The sequence below is a fragment of the Puma concolor genome, chromosome B3 (genome assembly GCF_028749965.1).
Source record: "Puma concolor isolate L17-30 chromosome B3, mPumCon1.1.hap2, whole genome shotgun sequence".
NCBI lineage: Eukaryota > Metazoa > Chordata > Mammalia > Carnivora > Felidae > Puma > Puma concolor.
The window spans coordinates 26,400,679-26,424,722 of NC_141672.1; the positions used below are offsets into that span (position 1 = coordinate 26,400,679).

The 24,044-nt window shown below is 45.4% G+C and overlaps 1 protein-coding gene across 4 annotated transcripts in view; it reads left to right on the forward strand.

Annotated features, from left to right (window-relative positions):
• POMT2 (protein O-mannosyltransferase 2) overlaps positions 1 to 24,044 on the forward strand; it is a 44,836-nt gene that overhangs the window by 17,061 nt on the left and 3,731 nt on the right. For 3 of the 4 annotated variants that reach the window (XM_086709157.1, XM_086709158.1, XM_086709159.1), the window contains 14 exons: positions 1,702 to 1,861; positions 3,169 to 3,275; positions 3,945 to 4,027; positions 6,792 to 6,901; positions 11,241 to 11,307; positions 13,841 to 13,910; positions 15,638 to 15,716; positions 17,061 to 17,212; positions 17,888 to 17,979; positions 19,082 to 19,158; positions 22,065 to 22,136; positions 22,446 to 22,505; positions 22,592 to 22,697; positions 23,768 to 23,908. In XM_086709157.1, coding sequence (XP_086565283.1) covers positions 1,702 to 1,861; positions 3,169 to 3,275; positions 3,945 to 4,027; positions 6,792 to 6,901; positions 11,241 to 11,307; positions 13,841 to 13,910; positions 15,638 to 15,716; positions 17,061 to 17,212; positions 17,888 to 17,979; positions 19,082 to 19,158; positions 22,065 to 22,136; positions 22,446 to 22,505; positions 22,592 to 22,697; positions 23,768 to 23,908 — 1,376 coding nt within the window. The remainder of the gene's footprint in view (positions 1 to 1,701; positions 1,862 to 3,168; positions 3,276 to 3,944; positions 4,028 to 6,791; positions 6,902 to 11,240; positions 11,308 to 13,840; positions 13,911 to 15,637; positions 15,717 to 17,060; positions 17,213 to 17,887; positions 17,980 to 19,081; positions 19,159 to 22,064; positions 22,137 to 22,445; positions 22,506 to 22,591; positions 22,698 to 23,767; positions 23,909 to 24,044) is intronic. The other variant, XM_086709160.1, reaches the window with a different exon arrangement.

The following is a 24,044-nucleotide window of genomic DNA, read 5'->3' on the forward strand; positions in this document are numbered from 1 at the left end:
CTCCTCAATACCCATCACCCACCCTCTCCTCCCTCCCACCCCCCATCAACCCTTCGTTTGTTCTCAGTTCTCAACAGTCTCTTATGCTTTGGCTCTCTCCCACTCTAACCTCTTTTTTTTTTTTTTTTCCTTCCCCTCCCCCATGGGTTCCTGTTAAGTTTCTCAGGATCCACATAAGAGTGAAACCATATGGTATCTGTCTTTCTCTGTATGGCTTATTTCACTTAGCATCACACTCTCCAGTTCCATCCACGTTGCTACAAAAGGCCATATTTCATTTTTTCTCATTGCCACATAGTATTCCATTGTGTATATAAACCACAATTTCTTTATCCATTCATCAGTTGATGGACATTTAGGCTCTTTCCATAATTTGGCTATTGTTGAGAGTGCTGCTATGAACATTGGGGTACAAGTGCCCCTATGCATCAGTACTCCTGTGTCCCTTGGATAAATTCCTAGCAGTGCTATTGCTGTAACCCCACCATTTTCTAAGCCACCCCTTGGCACCAAAGATGGTTAGGAGATCCCAGGGCATTTCTTTATCTTTCTTATCTTTTCTTCTTTATCTTCCACATTCTCTGTCCCAGAGGGGAGGGCATCAGGACATAAACTGCCTGGGAACTATTTGTGTCCCTACCCTCAGTGGTTGCATCCAGTCCCAACCTACCAATGGGAATAACATATATAAAGTTTGACTTAAATGATCCATACCCATCAAGAGGACTGGTCAGTTCTGGAGGGTCTGGTCTTCCTCCAGAATAGTCTTTTCCAGATCATCCTTCTGCCCCTAGAGAGTAGAGTAGGTTATTCATTCTATTCAAACCAAACGAGCTGACTGTAACTAGGCTTTTCCAGGAGTCAACTTGATTTCACCATGGCCAGGCTTATTAAATTATATTATGCTAATAAAGCCGGATCCAGTGACTACCATCTCCCTGTGGTTTTGGGTTATCTTCTCCTTCTACCACATACACTTCTACCTGCCATTTCTTGAATACATACTATGTGCCAGGTTACTGTGTGAGGAGCTGGAGGTACAGAGGTACACAGGTCTCGCAGCTAAGGAACCTTCACTCTGGCTGGGGAGGCAGCCAGCTAATCAGAAAATCATGGCACAGAGTGCTGTAAGTATGACAAACCTTGGAAGCGACTGCCAGGGTTAGGACCATGCTCCATCCACCACTTGCTGGCTGTACTGCTTACCCTCTCTGTACCTCGATTTTCTCCTGTGTGAAAAGAAGATAATATCTACCTCCATGTGCTTATAGTGAAGGTTAAAGAGTTTATACGTGTAAAGTGCTTAGAACAGCACCTGACACATAGTAAGCACTCAATAATTGCTGGCTTTTCAAGGTCCACAGGTGACACCAAGGAGATGGCTGACTGAATCAGTGGGATTCTCTGGATTTTCTTTTTCTTTCTTCCTGACTGGTCACTACTAAAGAATAAGCCTGCTTACTTTGAAAGCTATGACCCCCCTCCCCAGAAAAATATCCTCCTCACTGTCGCATGGCTTCCTGCATGTGACCACATCCTCCTTGGAGCCAAGTCATGGTCCCCTGAGGTTAGGGGCCCTCAAGAAGGATGGCAGGCACAGCCTCTCAGAGTCACAGAACCTCTGCCCTTCCCCACTATTGCTGTTGCTTTTGAGTTTGGTCCCAGCTGCCAAACTGAACTCTGTGTCTTGTTGGTTTTCAGGCCCTTCTCTGCCCCCTGGTGGTTCTGGCTCAGCCTGACTGGCATTAATCTGGCTGGTGCTTTAGGGGTCAAGTTTGTTGGCCTCTTTATCATCCTTCAAGTGGGGTGGAACACCATTTCAGACCTTTGGCACCTGTTTGGAGACCTCAGTCTTTCAGTGGTGAGAACTCAAGTGCTTGTAGAAATGTCATTGCTCCGTGGTGTTGCTCAGCAGAGCCAGGGGCCTTTCTCTGCCTTTGGTGCAGGTGATGGAGTGGCTGTATTCTGGGCCCGAGGTGGGATCCATCTGGCCACTGTCCGTAGGCAGCATGACAGCAGAAAGTAGGCCATGGCTGAGAAGCTGGAGAGGTGTAAAAGGAGAGGATGAACTAACATCCTTGGAATTTTCTTTTGGCATTTGTTTCTGTGATATTTTTCAAATACTCTACAAACTATCTAGCCACGGGATTCTGTCCAGCTGGGCTCAGATGCTGGCTGCATGGGATGCTAGGTCAATTGGGTAGGATGACTTTCTGAACTCACAATTTTCTTTTTCTCACCCAGGGTCTCCAGATTTGGAGGCCAATAAGGGCCTTTAGAGTTTATTACTTTAGAGTTTATTAGCTGATTCTGTGCCAAGCACTGTGCAGAATGCTTTAGTTCATTATCTCATTTACCTCCCATAACAGTCCTATGAAGTAGGTAGTTATTACCTTCTCCTTACAAATGAGGAAATCAAGACCTAGAGAGGTAATTATGTTCCCAAGACCATACAAGAGTAAAACGTAGATCTAGGATTCAGACTTAGGGGAAGCTGATTCCAGGCCTGAACTACTTTGCTATAACGCTTCTCCATCACCTCTGAGCCAAAGTTCCAAGTTCATTTATTCATTCAGAAAATATAGACAGACAACCTTTTAAGTGTGAAGCATGGAATATGCAGATGAATAAAATAAGGATTCCTGTTCTCCAGAGACAATGGAGAGAGAAATAATTAAATAGGCAATTACAGTCCAGCCAAAAAGTGCTGTGAGAGCACAGAGGAGCGTATGAGCCCAGGTCATGTGGTCCAGGAAGGCTTCTGGGAGGAGGCTGAGACCTGATGTTAAGATAAGGAGCAATTATGTGTGTGATAGGTGGGGCTGGCATAGTACTGGAAGCACGGTGACCATGCAGAGGGGACTAATGAGTGATGAGGCTGAAGATGCACGCAGTGTCTTGCTGTTGGCACAGTGCTGGGCTGAGGTCCTGGGTGAGGACCCAGGCAGGTAGCAGAGGGCTGGCCCATGTTCAACCCCCCGCAGTGCTTAGGTGGTGGGGTGTTATGAAAAGGCTAGGGTTTCCACATACTCTTTCTCGTTGGCTGTTAGTTTTTCCATCTTTTATGATTTTGACTGATACATAAAAACCCATGTATAATGTGCATATAAGGTATAAGGTAGAATAAAGCCCCATTTGCCCAGCACCCCTCACTGGCTCTGTTTGCAGGTGACCGTGGGAAAACACCTGACTGCTCGCATCCTGTGCCTCATAGTGCTGCCCCTGACTCTCTACACAGCCACTTACGCTGTTCACTTCATGGTGCTGAACAAAAGGTACAGCAGAGCCTTTCTACCCTCTCGCTTATAGTCTTCCTTTTGCCTCTAAGCCCATGGTGGGGGGGGGAGGGGAATGTGATCTCCTGGGTCTGTGGTTGGGATATTAAAGAGACGGATAGGTTTTACCTGTTTGTTTCCTCCTGTGTTCTATCTTCTGGGTATCCAGAGGGCTCAGAAAAGCAAGCACCCTGACCTGAAGGAAGAGGAGAATTTCCCAATAGCCAAGCTTCCCCTTATCCCTAAACAGAGTCCCTGTGTTTAACCAGGATGGGCCAGAATAAGTTGTGTGGTTGGAGGATAATTATCACAGCAATACCAGCAGCAGCTCCCATTTAACAAGTAGATACTAAATGTCAGCATTTTGTACATATTATCTCAATCACGATCATTTTTGAGTTCTTTGATTTTTTTTAAATAACCCAATTTATAAATGAGGAATTGAGGCTAAACAAAGTGAGGTGCTTCTGAAGATCACCTCACTAGCAAGTGGCTGAGTTGGGATTTGGACCCCTATGTCTCCACCTCCATTATTTGTGTCATTCCCATGATACCACATCACCACTCCATTGTAATTCTCTTAAACTGATTGTACAGAACTCTTCCTAGGGTTCCCGGGAAATTGCAGTTTCCCTCCATGAACTTGTCTCTCTTCTCCTTTCCCCACAGTGGTCCTGGTGATGGCTTCTTCAGTTCTGCCTTCCAGGCCCGGCTTTCAGGCAACAACCTTCATAATGCTTCCATCCCTGAACGTGAGTATCTCTTGGCCTTTATGAAAGTAGAAGGGCAGAAGCCTTTCTGGAGAGGTGAATTGGAAAAGACATGTATGATAGCTTGAGTTATTTTAGCCTATAGATGGTGAACTGGGAGAAAGATCCAGTTAGATCTGGTACAGGCAGGCACTCAAGAGTGACTTGGGACACAGGGTGGAGAAAGACACCCTGAGTAGCGAGCTCTTTGCTGCTAAAGAATGACTTATTTGTGACTGTGGAAGCATCCAAGTCAGCTCTGTGGGAAGCCAGCCAGAGAGAATCTGGTGAAAGGGCAAGGCTGTCCAATGCTAGTGGTCAGTTTCCACCATGGTATCCTGTGACTCACATCCATCCAGTTATTCACAGATCAGAACTGAGCACACGTTTGCCACATTGGAGGCTGTAGATAGACGCCCTCCAGAGGATAGGATCTGGTGACTGTGTGTGTTAAATATATAAAGAGGGAACACAGAGCTATGTGAATTGAAGGGTGCAAGAGATCACTTCTGCTAGAGGGTTGGAGGGCATCATGGGCTCATGGACTGAGTTGCCTTGGAGTCAGTCTCTGGAAGAATGGGTAGATTTGAATGGGTGGAAAGGGAGGAGAGGGCATATAGGGCATAGGGGATAGCATGATCAAGGCCAAGAACAGGACACAACATAAGGCGCAGATTATCCACAGAGAAGGATTGGAAGATCAGGCTGAAAGGATAAGTTGGGCCCAGATTATGAGGGTTTGAAACATTTGGGTGTTTGACTTCATAAACAGACATTGGAGATTCAGTGGGGGCCTTTGAGTAGGGAAGAGGACAGGAAGGCTGTGCTATAGGGAGGTGACACTGATGACAAAGTATAGGATGGCTAGGGACGGGGGGGAATTGGAGGCAGAGGATACCCCCTGGACTTGAGCTGGGCGTCATGGCAGCAGCCGTAGGAGTAGGGCCGATGGGCATGTAGAGGGGAGATCGGACATGGAAAGAGGAGGAAAGATGTCACTGAGGACTTGAGCCCAGATAATTGTCTCTTGGAGGCATGACTGTCTTTTAGTCTCTCCAGTGCTTTGTACAGTGCCTAGAACACAGGGGGCCCACCAAGACCATGGATAGAATGAGAGATTGGAAAGCAGGTTAAAAATTGGTTTACAAAGACAAACATTGAGTTCTGCTGTAGAGAGTTTGACTGAGACGCTTGGAGAAATCCATGCAATGGGGCCAGTGGGCTTGGAGCTGATGCTTTCAAAGCAGAAATCAGCCAACTAAAGGAGTAATTGATACTGTGACAGTGGCCAATGTCTGTATGGAAACTGTAGAAAGAAAGAGAACAGGGTTGAAGTCAGGTCACCGGGGAATGTAGGAAGAAGGGGGTTAGGAAAGTCTGTAGAGGACAGTCCATGAGGGAGTGTGAATTGAAAAGGGAGAACAGAGCATTTCAAGAAGCAAAGATGGTCATCAGTGTATAGGGCTGCATATGTTAGCCTGAGTGAGAACATAGAAAAATGGAGTTGTGGGGTTTAGCAGATTCCTACCCGGTATTTAAAAGGCTTACATCAGCTGTGATCTCTTCCATCGAGCCAGACTCTTCTTACTCTTTGCATGGGAATTCATCCTACTCTGCTCTGGGCTCCCCCCATGTCACATATTGTTACTCCTTTACTGGAGCATTTGCCCATTGTCCTGTGTTCATTAGTGTGTATAGCCACCTTCCCCAAGACTGGGCTCTCCCAGGGCCACAGCCAGGCCTCCTCCAGCTTTGGATCCACTGTGTAATTGGCACAAAGGAAGAATGAACAAAGGAAGATGGGAGTAGCCTATCGCTGGCAGAGTAAGACCTGTGTCAGTGGATGGGGTTGGCAGGGCAGCCAGATTACAAGGGACTGAGAAGAGGGACAGTAAGAAGGAAAAGAGGCTTCTCAGTAATCCAGGGCCTGCAAGGAGAGGGGATGTTCTTGGGTAAACTATTTACTCTGTTTTTTTGTTTTTTTTTTTTTCAATTCAGAGTTAAAAAGAAAAACAATGAACACCGTTGAACTTTATTATATAGTATTAGATTCAAAAGACACAAAAGGATTTCGCAAAAGTAAAAATTATTTTTTAAAATTATTTATTTATTATTTTAAAAATATAATTTATTGTCAGATTGGCTTACATACAACACCCAGTGCTCATCCTGACAAGTGCCCTCCTCAGTGCCCATCACCCATTCCCCCGCCCCCATCCCCCTGTTTGTTCTCTGTATTTAAGAGTCTCTTGTGGTTTGCCTCCCTCCCTCTCTGTTTATAACAAATTTTTCCCCTTCCCTTCCCCCATGGTCTTCTGTTAAGTTTCTCAAGATCCAAAGTAAAAATTATCTTAACAGTCTATCATAACATTATACCTATCTTGAAGAATATTCTAGGTAGGACATGAAATGTCTTCTTCTTTATTCTGTTGATTGTATGTGTAGACTTTGACTGAAGGACAGTCTGTTTCTAATCTTTTGCTGTTAGAAATAGTGCTTTGATTATTATAGTGCACTGTTAATACCAGCTGCTTCTGAAGTCCTGAGGAGGGAAGAGGGGGTGAGGGCACTGGTAAGACCCTGTAGCGAACTCCCACTTGAGTTGATGAAATTGGAGGGTAACTTCGCATCTTGCTTTAGGTGCTTGCGGGCCCAGTGGAGTCTGTTAGAGGGTCGGTGAGTTCTTTGGCTTCAGGGGCTCCTCCCAGTCAGGGACAGTCGAGCCACTGTGCCAGCTCACACCCTTCACTGTCTTCCTTCCTCCCAGATCTGGCCTATGGCTCTGTGATAACCGTGAAGAACCTGCGGATGGCCATCGGCTATCTCCACTCCCACAGGCACCTCTACCCCGAGGGCATCGGCGCCCGCCAGCAGCAGGTCAGAGAGCCTTTTGTATTGCAGCAATACCAGAGTGTTTCATGTGACTGAACCCGCTGTTCTTTCTTGCCCCGCTGTCCTTTACCTTCGTTGTTGTTTTCCCCACTTGAAACAGGCTTCCTCCTGCACCCTCCTGCTCTTTCCTCTAGCTAGCTCCAGCTTCTTGAGACTTCAGCGTAGGTGTTCCCTCTGATTACCATGACCCACCTCCACTCGATACTGTGGTAGGTGCCTCTTGCATGAGAGGCTTGCCTGGCATGCTTTGTAAGCCTATGTGATAACTCTCTCCACATTGAGTTGTGAGTGCTTCCTTCCGTCTCTCTGCTACTTGATGGCCACTTCCTGATGGTGCAAGCACCTAGCACAGTGCCTGGCATGCCATGGATGATGAGTCAAGTATTGTGGTTACAAACACAGACCTGGGAACCAGACTAGATTATCTGGGTTTGAATCCTGGTTCCACTAGAATATGACTTTGAGCAAGTTACTTAACCTTTCTGTGCTTCAGTATCCTCATCTTTAAACTGAGGAAAATAAATAGTGCCTTTCTCCATCATGGCATTGCTGTGTAGATTAAAAGTATGAGATAATATGTGTGACATGCACACTGGGGGATTAGCCATGACTATTACCTGAGTGAGTGACACTGTGTCCATGTCACGGTGTCGGGTGTGGCTGTGGTGGACAGTGCCTGAGAGGGAGGAGCAGGATGTCGGGAGAGTTTGGGGAGGCCAGGTTGTGTAGAGGCCTTCCATGTTACAGTAGATTTGATTTTGTTCTGTGGACACTGGTGAGGCGTTGAGATTTATTAAGGCATGATAATATGTGATTAGATTTTTAGGTTAGAAAGGTAACTCCAGCAGGAGGGTAATGGATTGAAAGGAAGAACAGACTGGAGGCAAGGAACCAGTTAGGGTGCAATAATCATGACAGAGGATAATGAATGGAGGCAAAGACCATGGATAGAGGTGGGAATTGATTCAGGAAACACTTTACAGGTCAAGTGTTAGAGCCCCCAAACTGGTGGCTGTCAGGGATGAGCTATGTCTAAGTCTGTAGGTTGGTCAAGGTGTATGTGTGATAATGCTATTTCACCGTAGTCAGAAATGGAGGAGGAAGAATAGCTCTGGAGATGACTTTCCTTTGTGTATTTTAGGTTGTGGGCTTGTCTTCAGGAAAGAGATCTGAGTGTGTAGCACATGGGTGTCAGCAACACAGAAGGATGTGTGGCATTGCCTCAAAAGGGTGTGCAGAGGGAGGAGAGCCAGCGAAGGAGCCCTAGGGAGCAGCAATACTTAGGCAGTGGTAAGAGGTGCTCCCAGGGGCACTAGTAGAAGAGGCTGAGAAGGAAGTTGTGAACAGGGAGGTTGGAGGAGAGTACAGGACAGACAGTGTCCCCAGGAGAGGGGTGGTCAGCAGTTCAGGTGCTGCAAAGGCCTCAGAGAAGGTGAGGGCTAAGAAAGAGGTCTTTGGATGGCAGTAAAGGGCCTCGTAACTAACTGAGATCACTTCTGAAAAGTGGTGGGGCCAGAAGTCTCAGCCACAGTGACAGGGAGTGGAGGGGAGGGGAGGTGTGCAGGCTCCAGGGCAGGCTGTTGTTCTGAGAAGCTGGGAGTGACATTTCTCTTCCTGAAAAATGACCAGTATCTTTACTTTGCAAAAAAGTTTTGCTTTTCAAAATTCCTTATTATTATTTCCTTAATTTACTAGTGTACCAGAAAGTTGACCCAGAGTGTTGGGTGTCAGTATCAGTTTCTCATTCCTGATTCTCCATTTGTTTCTAGCACTTTAGAACCCACTGGAGAGCTTTTAAAACATTCTGATGCCTGGGCACCACACAGCACCTCTGACTCCATTAATCTGGGATGGAGCCCATTCGTTGTGCCTTTGTTTTGGTTTGAGGCTCTCCAGAAGAGTCATTATGTACAGTCAGGGCAGAAAACCATAGCTCACCCTTCTATGGGGAGCTGCTGCTATCTTGTACAAGGTAAAGTTACAGACATGGTGGCTAGGAACATCTACACTGTACAGAGGGAGAGAAGGACCCTGTCATGCTAGTCCTAGGGTTACACACTTGTGGCCCATACATGGAGGTGTGATGTCATGATGGTAGTGTGGAGAGAGCGTGTGGGGGCCAAGGAGTGGACGAGTCTGGCTCTGTCATGTCCTAATCACACTAAGCCTTTCTGAGCCTGTTTCTTCATCTGCCAACTGGGGGATTGGACTAAATCACCTCTAGTGACCCTCACTGCCCTGGGATTTAACGTCTTGTCAACAACTCTAAGTGTCCATTTTTAAATATTAAAAAAAAAAGTTTTTTTTAATGTTTTATTTATTTTTAAGAGAGAGAGAGAGAAAGACAGAATGAAAATAGGGGAGGGGCAGAGAGAGAGGGAGACACAGAATCCAAAGCAGGCTCCAGGCTTTGAGCTGTCAGCACAGAGCCCGGGTACAGGGCTTGAACTCATGTTCTGCGAGATCATGACCCGAGCCGCAGTCAGACACTTAATCGACTGAGACACCCAGGCACCCCTAAATATTTTTAAAGTATAACATTTATAAAATTGAGAAATATAGAAAAGTAAAAAACGAAACAAAAACAAAACCAAAAAACCCCCAAAAGATAAAAGCTACACATAATTCTGGAAGATCAGTTTTTATCCACATGACTTGGTGCACAACATTCTGTTGTTAGAGGATACCAGCGTTTCTTGGAGACCTCATGTTATTGAAAAATGCATTGTAAAACAAATGTTTGGCTGGGAAAAAGAGGCCGTGGACTATACTCACAATAAAGAAGTAATTTTTCTTACAGGAATTTTACTAATAATAGGTTTTATTTAAAAAAATACACAGAGTACACACACATAACCACCAGAAAAATCTTAAGATCCATAAGCAAATCTAAGGTGGACTCTGTATATCTGTGTTCAGGAGTATGGACTTACTTTCTCTATGGCTGCCAAAATATTTTAGTTTCTTGTATATTCTTAATACCATTAGTCCTAATTTTTTTTTTCTGAGAATGTAAAAGCCACCAAAACAAATTGGCCATAATACATGCATATTTTTTTTCCTTAAATGCTAATTCCAAATCTCTTTGCAAGTAAATCAGTCATGTTTTGTCCAATTGGAGTTATAAAAACTCACTTTGTAAGTATTTCTGTTGTCTCTGGGTATTTATGTTCTTGTTTACATAATTGGCATAATTGTTTGTTAGATGGTCTCTATCCTGGGAGCATTGGAATTAGCTGCCTTGGTTTGAATCATGTCTCTCCATTGATAGGCTGTGGTGACCTTGAACAAGTTACTTAATCTTAGTTTCCTTATAATTAAGGTGGGGATAACCAAAGTACCTATAGCATGGAGATAAGACGTGCCTGGTGCTTAGAATAGTACCTAGTGATAAATGGCAGCCATTTTCAGCATCAGCATTTTATAAGCCTTTTTCTATGCTGGTAAAAAATGCTCAGAGACGTTTCCTGTGGCTGTGTAATATTCTGTCCTGGGACATACCATCATGTTAACTATTCCTCTAGTGACATTTATACTGTTTTCAAATTTTTGCTGTTAGATTCATCACAGTGTTACAGGCATGTTCACATGCATACACACACATTTAATTTTTAAAAAATCTGTATATAGGATGGCTGTGGGCTAAAACTTCAGGCTTCTAGGATGAGATATTTATGGAGCTTTTTAGTTTCATTTGGCCACATTCTAGAAAATATAGCATGAATTTTTCATTTAGAAAGTTTGAGGCATGGTCTTAATTACTTTTTTTTTTAAGGTTTTTTTTTTTTTTTTTTTTTTTTTTTTGAGAGAGAGTGTGTACATGTGAGGGAGGAGAAGAGAGAGAGGGAAAGAGAATCCCATGCAGGCTCTGTGCTGCAGAGCCTGATGTGGAGGTTGAACCCACGAGCAGTGAGATCATAATCTGAGCAGAAATCACAAGTTGGACACCTAATAGACTGAGCCACCCAGGCATCCCTTAATTACTTCTTAAAATGCACTAAATCCTCTTTGTATGCTGGAGACTATGTTATACAAGGTATCATGGCTCCTCCTCTAGGTGGCTGAAACTTTAAAGACAAGATGCAGAAAGATATGAAGAGACAAATCAAAAAGGCTGTTGTGGGAGAAACCTCTAAATGCAGATGGAAGGAGAGAATCTTACCAGTGTTACTTCTGAACCCCATTGGGAAACATGGCCTCTCGGGTCAGCAGCTCGGGATTCTGAAAGAGGCTTAGGCAATGTTGATTTGTTGTTGATTGTCCTGTGGCTGTGCCGATAGTGATGGTATTCTCCCCCCTACCTCCTCCCACCCCTTCCCCTCAGGTCACCACCTATTTGCACAAGGACTACAACAATCTGTGGATTATCAAGAAACATAATACAAATGCAGGTAATACGGTAGGGAACTGAGTGATGTCTCTTGTGTTATTGCTCACTCTGAGCCATTTTTAACATTTCTCATGCCTTCAAATGGTACAGAGGTGGGCTCTCCTGATCATTCTTGGGCAATACCTTTACTGAGGTCAATTATCCTTTCAACAGTTATTTTTTGAGCACCTACTATGTTCCAAGCACTGCAGTCAACATAGGAGATAAGCAGTGAGCAAGACGGATAAGATCTCACTCTTGACAGCTGTCATTTTGAAGCTAGAGAGCGGGGCCAAGGTTCAGGCTTAATCCAGAACTGGTTGCCTGGACTTGCTGCCAGGGGCTGGTCAAGTAGCCCCAACTGAGGGCACATGGTAGCTGCTGTCCTTTCTAATTGAGAGCACACCAAGCCTTGCAGACCCCAGCATATGGTGCAGCTCAAGTTGTCTTGATCTGAGGGCCTGTGGCTGGGTTCATCTAGCCTGGTGCTTAGCCCCTCACTCAATACCTGCTGGCCTGCCCCTGATTGGCCTGGGCAGAGCTGCTCTGAAGCACACTTAATGGGCTCTCAGGACTTTATGACATGGGCTATATCTGGATCTTTCTTTGGTCAGTGATCTAGCTACCTGCAGGCTGTGCCTTCTGCTACAGCTAGGAAGAGAACAGAGGGCATCTCCTGCTCACCTTCTGAGCCCCTGCTGATTGTCCTATGTCACAGGCGTTCTCTGTGACTCCTCAGTAAACACCACCTGGCTCAGCCTGTCTTGAGTCAGCTGCTCCTGAGCGTTTGTGTGGCAGTGGGCGGCTATTCATCTAAACTCACCTTCTTTGTTCCTTTCCCCAACTCTTCTTGCTGTGGTCTTGAGACTAGAAATGTGGCACACACAACCACTGTTTTTGCCTCCTACTCCTCAGTGATATATGTTGTGACACCACTGGTCAGAGTCTGTTTGTATACCTTTATAATACCAGTATTGATTGTTTTCATCCAACAGGATAAACATAAGTGGTCTATCACAATGAGGGGTTGTAAGGCAAGACCTCTTTCTTTTTTTTATTAGATTTATTAATTTTTGAGAGAGAGTGAGACAGAGCGTGAGCGGGGGAGGGGCAGATAGAGAAGGAGACACCGAATCTGAAGCAGTCTCCGGGCTCTGAGCAAGCGTTCAGCACAGAGCCCGACATGGGGCTCAAACCCACGAACCGTGAGATCATGACCTAAGCCGAAGTCAGACACTTAACCGACTGAGCCACCCAGGCGCCCCAAGACCTCTTTACTTCTAAAGCTATGTGGGCATCGACCAAATCTTTGAACATCTAGGATCTGTTATTCGATGTGGCTTCTAGATTAGGGTGGTTGCATTTCACCTAGGCAACTGAGGCTTTGTGTGAAGACAGAGAGGTATAAGCACTTTGGGAAGTGGGGGCCGTATATACTGAGGTCTTTGTGTTCTTTTGATAGTTTATTTGTTTCTAAGAATTTATCCATTTCTTCTACGATGTCCAATTTGTTGGCATATAGCTTTTAAAAATAATACTCTCATATGATTATTGATATTTCTGTGGTTCAGTTGTTATTTCTCCTCTCTCATTTGTGATTTTATTTATTTAGGTCTCTGTGTTCTTGATGGCTGTAAATGCCCCCACCCCGCCAAATCCATGTGAGCTGAAACTTCCCTCTTCCCTCCCCATTGACTTATTTTGTCACTTTGCTGATTAATCTTTTTCGGAGACTTTAAAGTCCACAGAGGAATGGGCATCTCTACACTTGAATTCTCTATTTCTCTTGAGAGCCAGTGATTTGTTCTGGCACATTTCTCTTTCCTGACCTTGAGTGTCACTGTCTCACTGTCTGGGACAGAAGTTTGCAAGGATCCTTTTGTGTTGCTGATTACTGCCAGCAACTTTGCCATTGTCACTGCCTTGCTAGACCTGATTGCTCTTGGCTTCTGGAAGATGTGGTCCCTTTCTTTTGTTACCTCATCATTTTCTTTGCCTCACACTTAGCAGGTTTTTACCAGAGACACGATAATGACTGGCAAAATTTGTAGGTTTAACATTGGATTCTGAGGAAAGCTGGGCATATGGTCGTTTACATGGAATTAATTTTTGGAATACTATATTTTTACTACTAAAGGGAAAATATTATTATTTGCCTTCTCAGCTTAAAAATCTTCCTGTGGGGGCTTCGGTACCTGTCAGATACAGGCCTGTCCTTCACTGTCTGGCCCTACTTGTTCACACCCTCACCTATTCCCACTGTCTTTCCCGCCCACTCTCCCACTCATATGAAACCATTTACCTTTGATCAAAAGTGTTTTGTTCTTTCATACAACTGTGCCCCACTTGTTCACCTGACAAAATTCTCCCCTCCTTGAAGCGTCTTTTCAAGCATTTCTCTGAGACAGTGAGGGGCCCTTTCTCTTTGTTCTCCCAGCACTCTATCTGTACGTCTCAAATATACCATATTGTACCATAATTCTTTACCTGTAGGCCCTCAATTGGCACTAATGAGTGAATGATTTCAGATATCAGTGATTGTTTCTTCTCGGCAGATCCCCTAGACCCTTCATTACCAGTGGAGTTTGTAAGACATGGAGACATCATTCGGCTAGAACACAAAGAGTAAGTAAATTTGCTGTCTGGGATGAATGAGTGGTATGGGCACCAAAGGTAGAGGGTTCTTTTAAGCTGGAAATAAATAGAAGTCAGACTGGATGAGGCTCTAGTAAATAGAACAAGGCTGCTGTGCTAGAATGGGAGAGCCATTTTATGAAGGCTGATCAAACAAGCAGGCCAGTTTTGTCCACCTCCTTTGGCTTTGGGGAGTTCGAACTTTGAAGGCACTGTTCAGTTTCCCTTCTTCTAGAGAAAAAAAAATATATATATATATTTGAGTTATCCAGAGCTTCTTCTCAAGTGGCTGCCTTTAGGAAAACATAGAAGTCTGTTTCTGAGAATATGGCAAGCTAGTTTATTTAAGCAATGTTCTCACTGGAAATGACTAAAAATGCTGGAATGATATGAAAACATCTGAAAGCATCAAAGAGCTGACAGACAGTAGGGAGTTACCAGGCCAAAATCTAAGTGAAAGTGGGAATCCAGAGAAATGAGTGGGGTGCTGCAGCCCCTTCTGCCTTGACCCCACTTTGATCTTTGGTTTTGTCTGCCTTGAGAGAAAGAGTTGTAAATTCAAAGCTCTAAGCTCACCCAATGTGGTAAATTTATTAAGTAATCCTTCCCCTAAACTTGGAAGCCCAAAGGGCTTGAGCAGGGGGAGCAGGGATGAAGAGGGGCTATCTCTGGTTCCTGAAAAGTTGTAACTACCAATTGATCCTCACATGAATTTGTGGCCCAAATTAATTTTATCTGGATGGTCTCGATATCTTTAGGCCATGAATTTAAACAAACATAATCCTAGACTGGTAATATCTCCTAGGTACCTGCCTAAAAGCAAATATAAATCCGCTTTTGGGAAATACATTGTCATCCATTCCCATAAATAGCTTTTCAGTGACAGTGAATAGTACATAGTAAAAAATAACTAAGCACACAAGGAAATAGGGCACCATGTGCAAGAGCGAACAGGAACAATAGATTGCAGAAGCAACCCTGCAAAAATTATGTATACAAGAATCATCAGGTACAGATTTTTTTTGAAAATCAGGGATTATGTATATAGAAAAGCTATAAGCAGTGTTTGGTTTTTGGTTTTTTTTTCCTATCCGGTAGGATTATAGACACTTTTAAATTTCATTTTGTTTTATAAACAAATTAAAAGTTATTATTTATTGTTAAGTTTTATTTTTGGAAATTTCCAAAATTTTTATAATGAACACTTATTGTAGATAAAAGTAAGAATTATTATAAAAGGCACAAAGCAAATAAAAGCTAAATTAATCCCCCTACTTACCCCACAGTTCCCCACTTTGTAAAACTGGTAATGAGGGTAGAAAGAGTAAATGGGAGGGAGGAGGCTTAGCTGGCTCAGGCAGGTATAGAATACAGATTTTAACTTCTTCTCCCCAAAGCTGCCTCATGAGTCAGGCAAGCTAAGTGTTTCAAAGCCACCAAATGTGATAAGTCATCCCTCTGACTGCTGAAGTTAACCCCTTTCTTGGCATGTAGTCCAGGACTCCTACCATCTGTCCTTCCTGGTTTGGGATTCTCTGATTCTCTGGGTATTTCTTGTAAGTAAGTAGGCAAGACATTCCTGATAAGTTGGATTTCATAGTTCAGATTCTAATTTTTCTTGCCCTAACAGATGATTGTGAATATCCTCAGTAAAAGAGGAGACACTGCATGTCTCTTTTTTCCAGGATGATGATATTTCTCTCTCTTTTAACTTCTAGGACTTCTCGGAACCTGCACAGTCACTATCATGAGGCCCCCCTGACCCGAAAGCACTATCAGGTCACTGGCTATGGCATAGTAAGTGAGCAACTGGAGTGTGAGTAGGATGTAAAAAATTGTGAGGCCTGGCTCAGGGCCATGTGGCAGAACACATCCTCCCTGGAATTCTGCAATGTTCGTAAGGATTGGGGGCGGCACAGGGACTCTTAACATAGGGAACGTTTTGTCTAAGTTTGCTGTGGGAAAAGCAACATATGCTTCCATTTGTCTCCATCTCTCTCCTCCCATGATAACCAGGCCATTCTTATGTTCTGACACTTAATAAATGTTACATATGAATACTATTTGGGTTTCTTTTAAAATCACATTGGAGGGGGCGCCTGGGTGGCTCAGTCAGTTGAGTGCCCACCTTCAGCTCAGGTCATGATCTCATGGTTTGTGAGTTCAAGCCCTGCATCGAGCTCTGTGCTGACATCTTGGAGCCTGGAGCCTGCTTCGGATTCTGTGTTTCCCTCTCTCTCTGCCCCTCCCCTGCTTGTGCTCTGTCTGTCTCTCTTTCAAAAATAGATAAACATTAAAAACTTAAAAAATAAGTAATAATAAAATAAAATCACATTGGACATAGAAGCCATGGATCCACAATATGATCCTAGGTGAATATATAAGTTTATCCTTTGCCAGATCCCAAATCTTCATTGGCTTTGTTTTTAAGGATTACTTGCCTGTTCTGCAGAGCGATGTTAATCACCACGTTATTTTGAGATTTTTACTACCTTGGGGTGATGTAGTTAATAGAAGAAGTTTTATACTTATGGCTTGGGGAGTAATTTGAAAACAAAACAACTTGTGGGCAGCTAGACTTAGGACCATCTTATGTTCCCTTGCAGAGGCTTTGGTGCAGAATCAGTAACGATTCTGCTAGGTGGACTTCCCAACCCTCTTTCTGTTTGCTCAGCCTACAGTACTGGAGCCACAACTCATCTTTTTCTTGCGGGTATCTCCTGAGGAGAATTAGACATAAGTGTCTTAATTTCTGGCTTAGATGAGTAAGTGTCCAGATGGCCAAGTAATGGGTGCAAATGACCCAAATCTATTTCTGTTGGTTCAGGGTGATGTCTTGAGTTTGGTTTAAGAGTAAAAACATATGTTTAGAATTTAAACTCTAGTCCCATGAAGTGAAGAATCGGACTGCAGGCTGTAGAAGTTACACTACTTTTCTTGGTTGTGATAGTGAGTGCTGAGGAATGTGTATCACTTGGGGTGTTGCTGTGTTCCCTTTCCCACCTTATCCATTGAGGCCCATTTAGTCTTTGACCTTTGTAACATGGTGGCATCTGAAAGGGTGGCCATTTCCCCTTCCTGACATGTGTTCTCTAAAGTCATCTTGCTTTCTTTGTATTTTTTCCTTGATTTACATGGCAGAATGGGACAGGAGACTCCAATGATTTCTGGCGGATTGAGGTTGTAAACAGAAAATTTGGAAACCGGATCAAAGTGCTGAGAAGTCGAATTCGACTCATCCATCTGGTCACAGGTTGTGTCCTGGGCTCCTCGGGAAAGGTCCTGCCCAAATGGTGAGTCTTTGGGGTACTGATGTCCCAGTTGAGGCTCATGCTTCTCCTTTCACAGTACAAGCAGTATACCAGAAACTTCTGTTTCTCCATTGTCAATGTTTACCTCATGTTTTTGTATTTAAAAAAAAAATAATTTTTTTTAAATGCTTATTTATTTTTGAGAGACAGAGCATGGGGGTGGGGTGGGGCAGGGAAGGGCAGAGAGAGAGGGAGACAGAATCTGAAGCAGGCTCCTGGCTCTGAGCTGTCAGCACAGAGCCCGACGCAGGGCTCACACTCACGAGCCATGAGGTCATGACCTGAACTGAAGTTGGACGCTTAACCAACTGAGCCACCCAGGCGCCCCTCATGTTTTTGTATGGTAAATAGAGGGAGAAAAGGCATCGGGTGTGTTATAGAGCAGAGAACTCCAGAGTCCCTTGGGTATTTTATGTGTACTGAGAGTTCAATGTTTGTTCATCTGGTTTGGACCTTCTAACTGCTCTGGACCTTCCTAAAGTGGGAATGCTCTATGCTAGATGACTTCTGTGATAGTCGTGGAATACAAGAGTGAGGTTGCTAAAAGCATAGCCCCTGGATTGAAAAGAACAGAGTCCTGTGTATTTAAGAGATTCAACAGTGCTACTCTGGTGAGTTTCACATCTTCTGAGAGACATCTGTGACTGCTTTCCACAGGGGCTGGGAGCAGTTGGAGGTTACTTGCACCCCATACCTAAAGGAAACCCTCAACTCTATCTGGAATGTGGAGGACCATATCAACCCCAAACGTGAGTGAACTTACTTCCTGGAAACATTTATAAGTAACTCTTATCTTAGAAAAATAAACCTTTATAGACTCTGCTGTCACTTTGTATCATTATTGCCATTTCTTGCCTTTTTTAAACTGAATCTCTTCACACGAGTTTTTGTATGAAGGTAGCTCCTTTCTCTTCCCATCCATGTGAACTTCCCGTCTTCCTTAAACTCTCCCTAAAGTGACCAGTGACTTCACTCAGGACCAGAGCTAATTTCCTCTTTTCATTTTCCTTGCCTCTCTCTGGATTTAATGCTTCGCCTTGACTGCCTGCAGTGCAGGCCCACCTCTCTCATCTCCTTCTGGGCTATTCTGTCCCCTGTACCAGGGGTGCTTCCCACTCTCAAGGCTTAGAGCAGGCTGGTGCTTTCCCTTTAGGCCCCTATGTAGAGCTCCTCCCCTCCCCACAGCCAGCCAACACTTGTACAGAAAGCGATGGCCACAGCCCTTGATCTGAGCCCCATATCTGTACTCCCAGGCTCCTGTTTGACATTTCTACATCAGTGTCATCTTCAACTCAGTGAATCTTTGGATTCATCATCTGTCCTCCCCAACCACCCCTTTCAAGCTTTTGCTTGATTTCCCTTCTCCATGCTTCCCATTTTACATTCTTCTTACTACCTAATTTAACCAACCAGCTAATTAATTCACCAATTAAACAACTCTTTAGTGAGTATGACGGGAAGACTGGGGGTCCCAGGAAGACACTGGTGGATGAGGTGGACTTGGCCCCTGTCCTCACAGACCTGCCTGGCAGGGAGAGCAGCATTTGAGGCTGTACCATAATGAAGGGTGATGGTGCCGAGAGCGGTGGCCACACCAGGGACAGACTGGGGACAGGCCTCATCATCTGTTGCCTTTGTGTTTCTCCAAATGCCTCATGAGTGCTTCACACAAGCTGAAGGCGGATGATCAAGAATTGGGTAAAGCTTTCTTCTGTCTCCTCAACACTCCTACCTACTGGTTAGCCAGAGCATCAGGAAGGCTGCACTCAGACTCTGGCCACAGTGTGGATGCCGTGGACAGCTGGGAGAATGTGCGACCAAGGTTTTCTTCTCTGTCGTTTCTTTGCCTAGTGCCAAACATCAGCCTGGACGTGCTGCAGCCCAGTTTTCCTGAGGTCTTGCTGGAGTCCCACATGGTGATGATCCGGGTACTGTGGCCCCTCTCATTCGATGGCTTCTCTACGAGCTCTTGCCATCCACAAATTTGCATCGCAGATCAGGAGCTATGTATAGATCCACTGCCCCCTCATGGAGGACTTTGAAAGGGTCTTCACTTACAGTTTACGTGGTTTTCAAAGGCATTTCCCTTATCGCAGAATGATGATAGTGGTGATGATGATGATGATGATGACAACAGACACCAGTGCACACGTATGTAGCTCTTATGTGCCAGCCACCACTCTAAGCACTGCACGTGAACTGACTTATTCAGTGGTTATTACAGTCCTATGGAGATTATTGTCCCCAGTTTATAGATGAGGGAATTGGGGCACGGAGAGGTTAAAGCTGCCCAGGGTCACACAGCTAAGTGTAAGAGGTGGATCCGGGCTTCACAGCGAGGCTGGCAGAGTCAGTGCTGGTTACTGCTACACTCTTCCATTTCTAAGTGATTCTCAAATCTGTTCAAATGGCAGAGCTCCTGAAAGCCAGAGTGCTCTTGCCTGAAGAGCATGAGATGCTGATAGTTCATTCCATCACCTGAGGTTAGAATGAATTAGGATGAATAGCTAACCTGAGCATGTTGTTTAGATGCAGCATAAAATCCCTACCATGAGCCCCCTCAAGTTCCTAGACTTGGGATCTATTTAGGGGGCCTGATTGAGTCTTTTGCAGGTTTTATAAGATTCTTTGTTTGTACTTTCCATCATTGGTATCTGACAGCAGTCGTAGCTCAAAGGCGTAAGAACAACTGAGAGAAGAGAGCTTTAAGTTGAGAAAGTTCTACCCATTATCTTAACTTCTCCCCGTGTGTTAGAGAAACCTTGCTGCAGTGTGGATGTGTAGAAGAGACCCCTTTCCTTTGGCTTATGGAAACCAGTGTTCTGCAGGAATGGTGTTTAAGAGTCACTGTATTCCAAGTCAGGTTTGTGATTATCACTCCACCCACAGGGCAGCAGAGAGGTCTAGTGATTGTTATTTTTCCCCTGCTGAGCCGTTGTCAAGCGGACTTCCCTGGAAGTGATTTTATAGGCGGTACTCAGTAAATATAGTTGACTTCTTCCACCAGATTAAATTAAAAAATTCAGATTTTGTCATTTTTGCACATTGCGAGGTGATGACTTCACATCAAGTGATCTCTGGGTCACTTCTTCTCTGACTCTCTGCTTGTAGCTGTCACTGTGGCCTGATGACATAGCTCCTTTGAATATGTGCCTGTCAGTCAAAATATCATTCTAGGTCTGGGTAGAATTTTTTTATTTTTAAAGTTTTGTTAACTTATTTTGAGAGAGAGAGAGCACATGTGTGTGTGCGTGCGCACGAGCAGGGAAGGGGTAGAGAGTGAGGGAGACAGAGAATCCCAAGCAGGCTCTGCACTGTCAGCGCAGAACCTGACATGGGACTTGATATCATGAATCGTGAGATCGTGACCTGAGCCGGAATCAAGAGTCAGTCTCCCAGCCAACTGAGCCACCCAGGTGTCCTCGTCTGGGTAGAATTTTAAGACTAAGTCTAAATAGTCTCGTTTCTTCTTTCATTATCTAAGAGGTAGAGCCAAAGAATAAAAGGGCATAAGGGAGCTTTATTACTCAACCAATGCAGCATCAAGATGGGGAAAGAGATCAAAATAGTCCAGATGATGGAAACTGCACGGGAGAGGGCTTTTCTGCCAGCTGAGTGGAGGGCCTGAGTCCTGTGCAGAGAAGGCTGCCTCGTCTGGTGAGGTCAGCTGGAACGAGCCCACTCAAGGTGTTAGGCATAGAGAACAGTGTACAAATGTATATGCCTGTTATGCCTGTAATGGTTACAGACTTTTCCTTCCTTCCATTTCTTGGTTTAGTAAAGGAACTGGATTTCTGACATTAATGTAGTAAATAGGATGCCCCTGGTTTGTTATAGCTCTGGCTGGAGTCCTTGAGCCTGGGACTGAACTGCACTGGTTTGAAGGCATTCATTTCCCTCCACAGCTCCTTTGGGGTCCAGATTCATTCTTCATTCTGAGGCCCTTCAATGGAGAAACCCTGACCTAACTCACAGCATCTTACAACTGTTCTCAGGAAGTGCCTTCTCAATTTGTTCTGATAATGAGGCTGAAACCAGACCTGTGCTTAGTATCCAGGGTCCTGATCCTTTCCTTCTTGCCTTTGAAAAGCCCTGATTTTGCCGTGTAGAGGACAGTCTTAGCCACTGGATTAAAGGGGCTGAATCTTGTTCCTTCAGGCTAAAGTATGTATTCTCAATGCGTAATATCACCCAGAGGGTAAAATGTGTTCTTGGAGGGCAGAAAACCGTTAACTTTTTCATGTATGAAGCATAGGTAGTCATCCAGTATATAAACATATTTACAGTATTGCTGTGGTATTAAAATGTCATTGGAGGCATTTAGGAAAAAAATGTCTGAAAAGTTCCAGGAGGGGCAATAATGAAAAAAAAAAAAAGTTGAGAAACACTAGGTTAAAGTAACTTTTTCCAAGTCTGGGAACTCATCAGATTTCTGGTTCTGTGTTTGAAATTGGGTTCCTGAGGGAACAAGTAAGTTGGCTTGATTTTGTATCCCCACTAGCTCTCTTCACACCTTCTCCTTGGTCTGAAAGATGGGTGTCTGTTTTGTGCTCACAGGAAACAAGTCTTTCATTCTCTTTTCTCTCAAGCATAGTGGGTCTGAATGGACTGTCTCTGGTGGAAATGGAGGCTTGTGTGTTGGGATAAGTAAGGCAGTTGTAAGCAGGTGAACAGTGACTGAAAATGAGCACCTGACTTCCCTGCAGGGAGGGGGACGGTAGGGGGAGGTTTCCTTTGGACACTTGGCCATATGTCAGAGATGCCCATTGCTCACACTTCTGTCAGCTCTCGAGATCTCTGCCTTGACTAGCTTCTTTTTGCCATTTTCCTGCAGGGGAACAATGGTCTCAAACCCAAGGACAATGAGTTCACGTCCAAACCCTGGCACTGGCCTGTCAACTATCAGGTAGGGCTCAAGGCTAGAGTTTATCCCAGGAAATGGAGCCAAAAAAGAGGTCACTGAGACTTGGTTGGGTGGGGTGAGCTAGGGTAACTAGGCAAGGCCTTACCTGGCATGAGGTGGCTGGCCGACAGGGCTCTGTTTTTTGTCCTGAATCTGACCCACCTTCCCCGAGAGCTCATGTAGAATTGGCACTTTCTGAGCCTCCTGCCCAGGCTCCCTATCTGTGAAAGGTAACTGGTCTTCCCCCCACCGGAGCACGTGTGGCCTGGATGCACTGGGCCCTGGATCAGCAGGGTGTCCTCTGCCCCACAGGGCCTGCGCTTCTCAGGGATCAATGACACAGACTTCCGTGTGTATCTGCTTGGCAACCCGGTGAGTACCCAGCCCTCTCCCTGTGTAGACCTTCAGCCTGGGGACTGCGGCTTTCCTCTCACCTGCCCATTCTCCTTTCCATGCAGGTAGTTTGGTGGCTGAATCTGTTGAGCATTGCCCTCTACCTCCTCTTGGGGAGCATCATTGCTGTAGCTGTGCAGAGAGGGGCACACCTGCCTGCGGAGGTTGAAGGTTGGGTCCCTTGGGCTCTCCCTCCCCTGACCTAGCAGCTGGCTGGGGCCTATACTTCTGCTGGGCCATTCTGCCTTCAGCCCCCACTCTCTCCCTTCTTTAAAGCTCAGTCACCGAATGCCTATCCTCCCAACAGCCCTGTAGAGTAGAACATTCTTACCCCCATTTTATGGATTAGGAAGCAAAGGCACAAAGAGAAGAGACTTGTCCCGGAACATACACTGGTAAGTGTAGAGCTGAGATTCAAACCCAAGCAGTCTGACTTCAGAGCCTTCACTTTTTTTCTTTGAGACAGAGAGAGTGCGAGCATGAGCATGAGAGCAGAGGAGAGGAGCAGAGGAAGAGAGAGAATCTTAAGCAGGCTCCCATGCTCAGCATAGAGCCCAACACATGGGGGCTTGATCCCACAACCCTGGGATCATGACCTGAGCCGAAATCAAGAGTTCGATGCTCAACTGACTGAGCCACCCAGGTGTCTCCAGAGCCTTCGCTTTTAACCTTTACACTCTGTAGAGAGCTACCCACCTCTTCTCCTCTGCCTCCTCCCTGTTCCATGGCCCATTTTCTAGTGGGGTAGGGAGGAGCCCCTAGGGCACGGACTGCAGCCCCTGAAACGTTCCCGCAGGCTCTTTTTACCCTGTGCTGCTCCCTCTGTGAACAGCCACAGTCCTAGGCCCCCTCTGTCCCCCTCCATCCTCATCTCCAACTTCACCTCCCTCCTGCTGGCCGCTGCAAAGATCTGTGTGGCAGCAAAGGTGTGGGAGACGGAGGTGGGATGGGGGCAGCTACCTGTGGGATGTGAGCATCTTGGTTTCTTTAGAGGCTAGGCTGCCTCCTGCTGGTGTTTGGTGCACCTGCATGGGTGCCAGCCTCCCTGAGTGGGTAATGTGCAAGGCTCTCGAGGGCCAGCTGCTCCTCTCTTCCAGCTGCCTAGGCTTGCTCAGCATTCTCCAGATGAGGAAAGGCAGCCCGGTCCAGTCACACAGCAGGGAAGGGGCAGAGCTGGACAAGGACCCCGGGTCTCTGCCCTCTCCCTGGCTGTAACCTGGGCTGTGCTGCTTGGGGCCCAGGGTTGTCCCAGGTCCTGCTGCGAGGAGGCGGTCAGCTCCTGCTTGGCTGGATTCTCCATTACTTCCCGTTCTTCCTGATGGGCCGGATTCTCTACTTCCACCACTACTTCCCAGCCATGCTCTTCTCCAGCATGTTGACAGGTCAGCACTGCCTACCTGGACCTGGGGGAGAGGGGCAGAGGAACAATGCTGAGGGGGGTCTCCCTGATTCCTGACCTGGAGTGGCTCCTTCGTGCTGCATCCCAGAAGTCATCCTCTGACAGACTGGTGCTAGGTC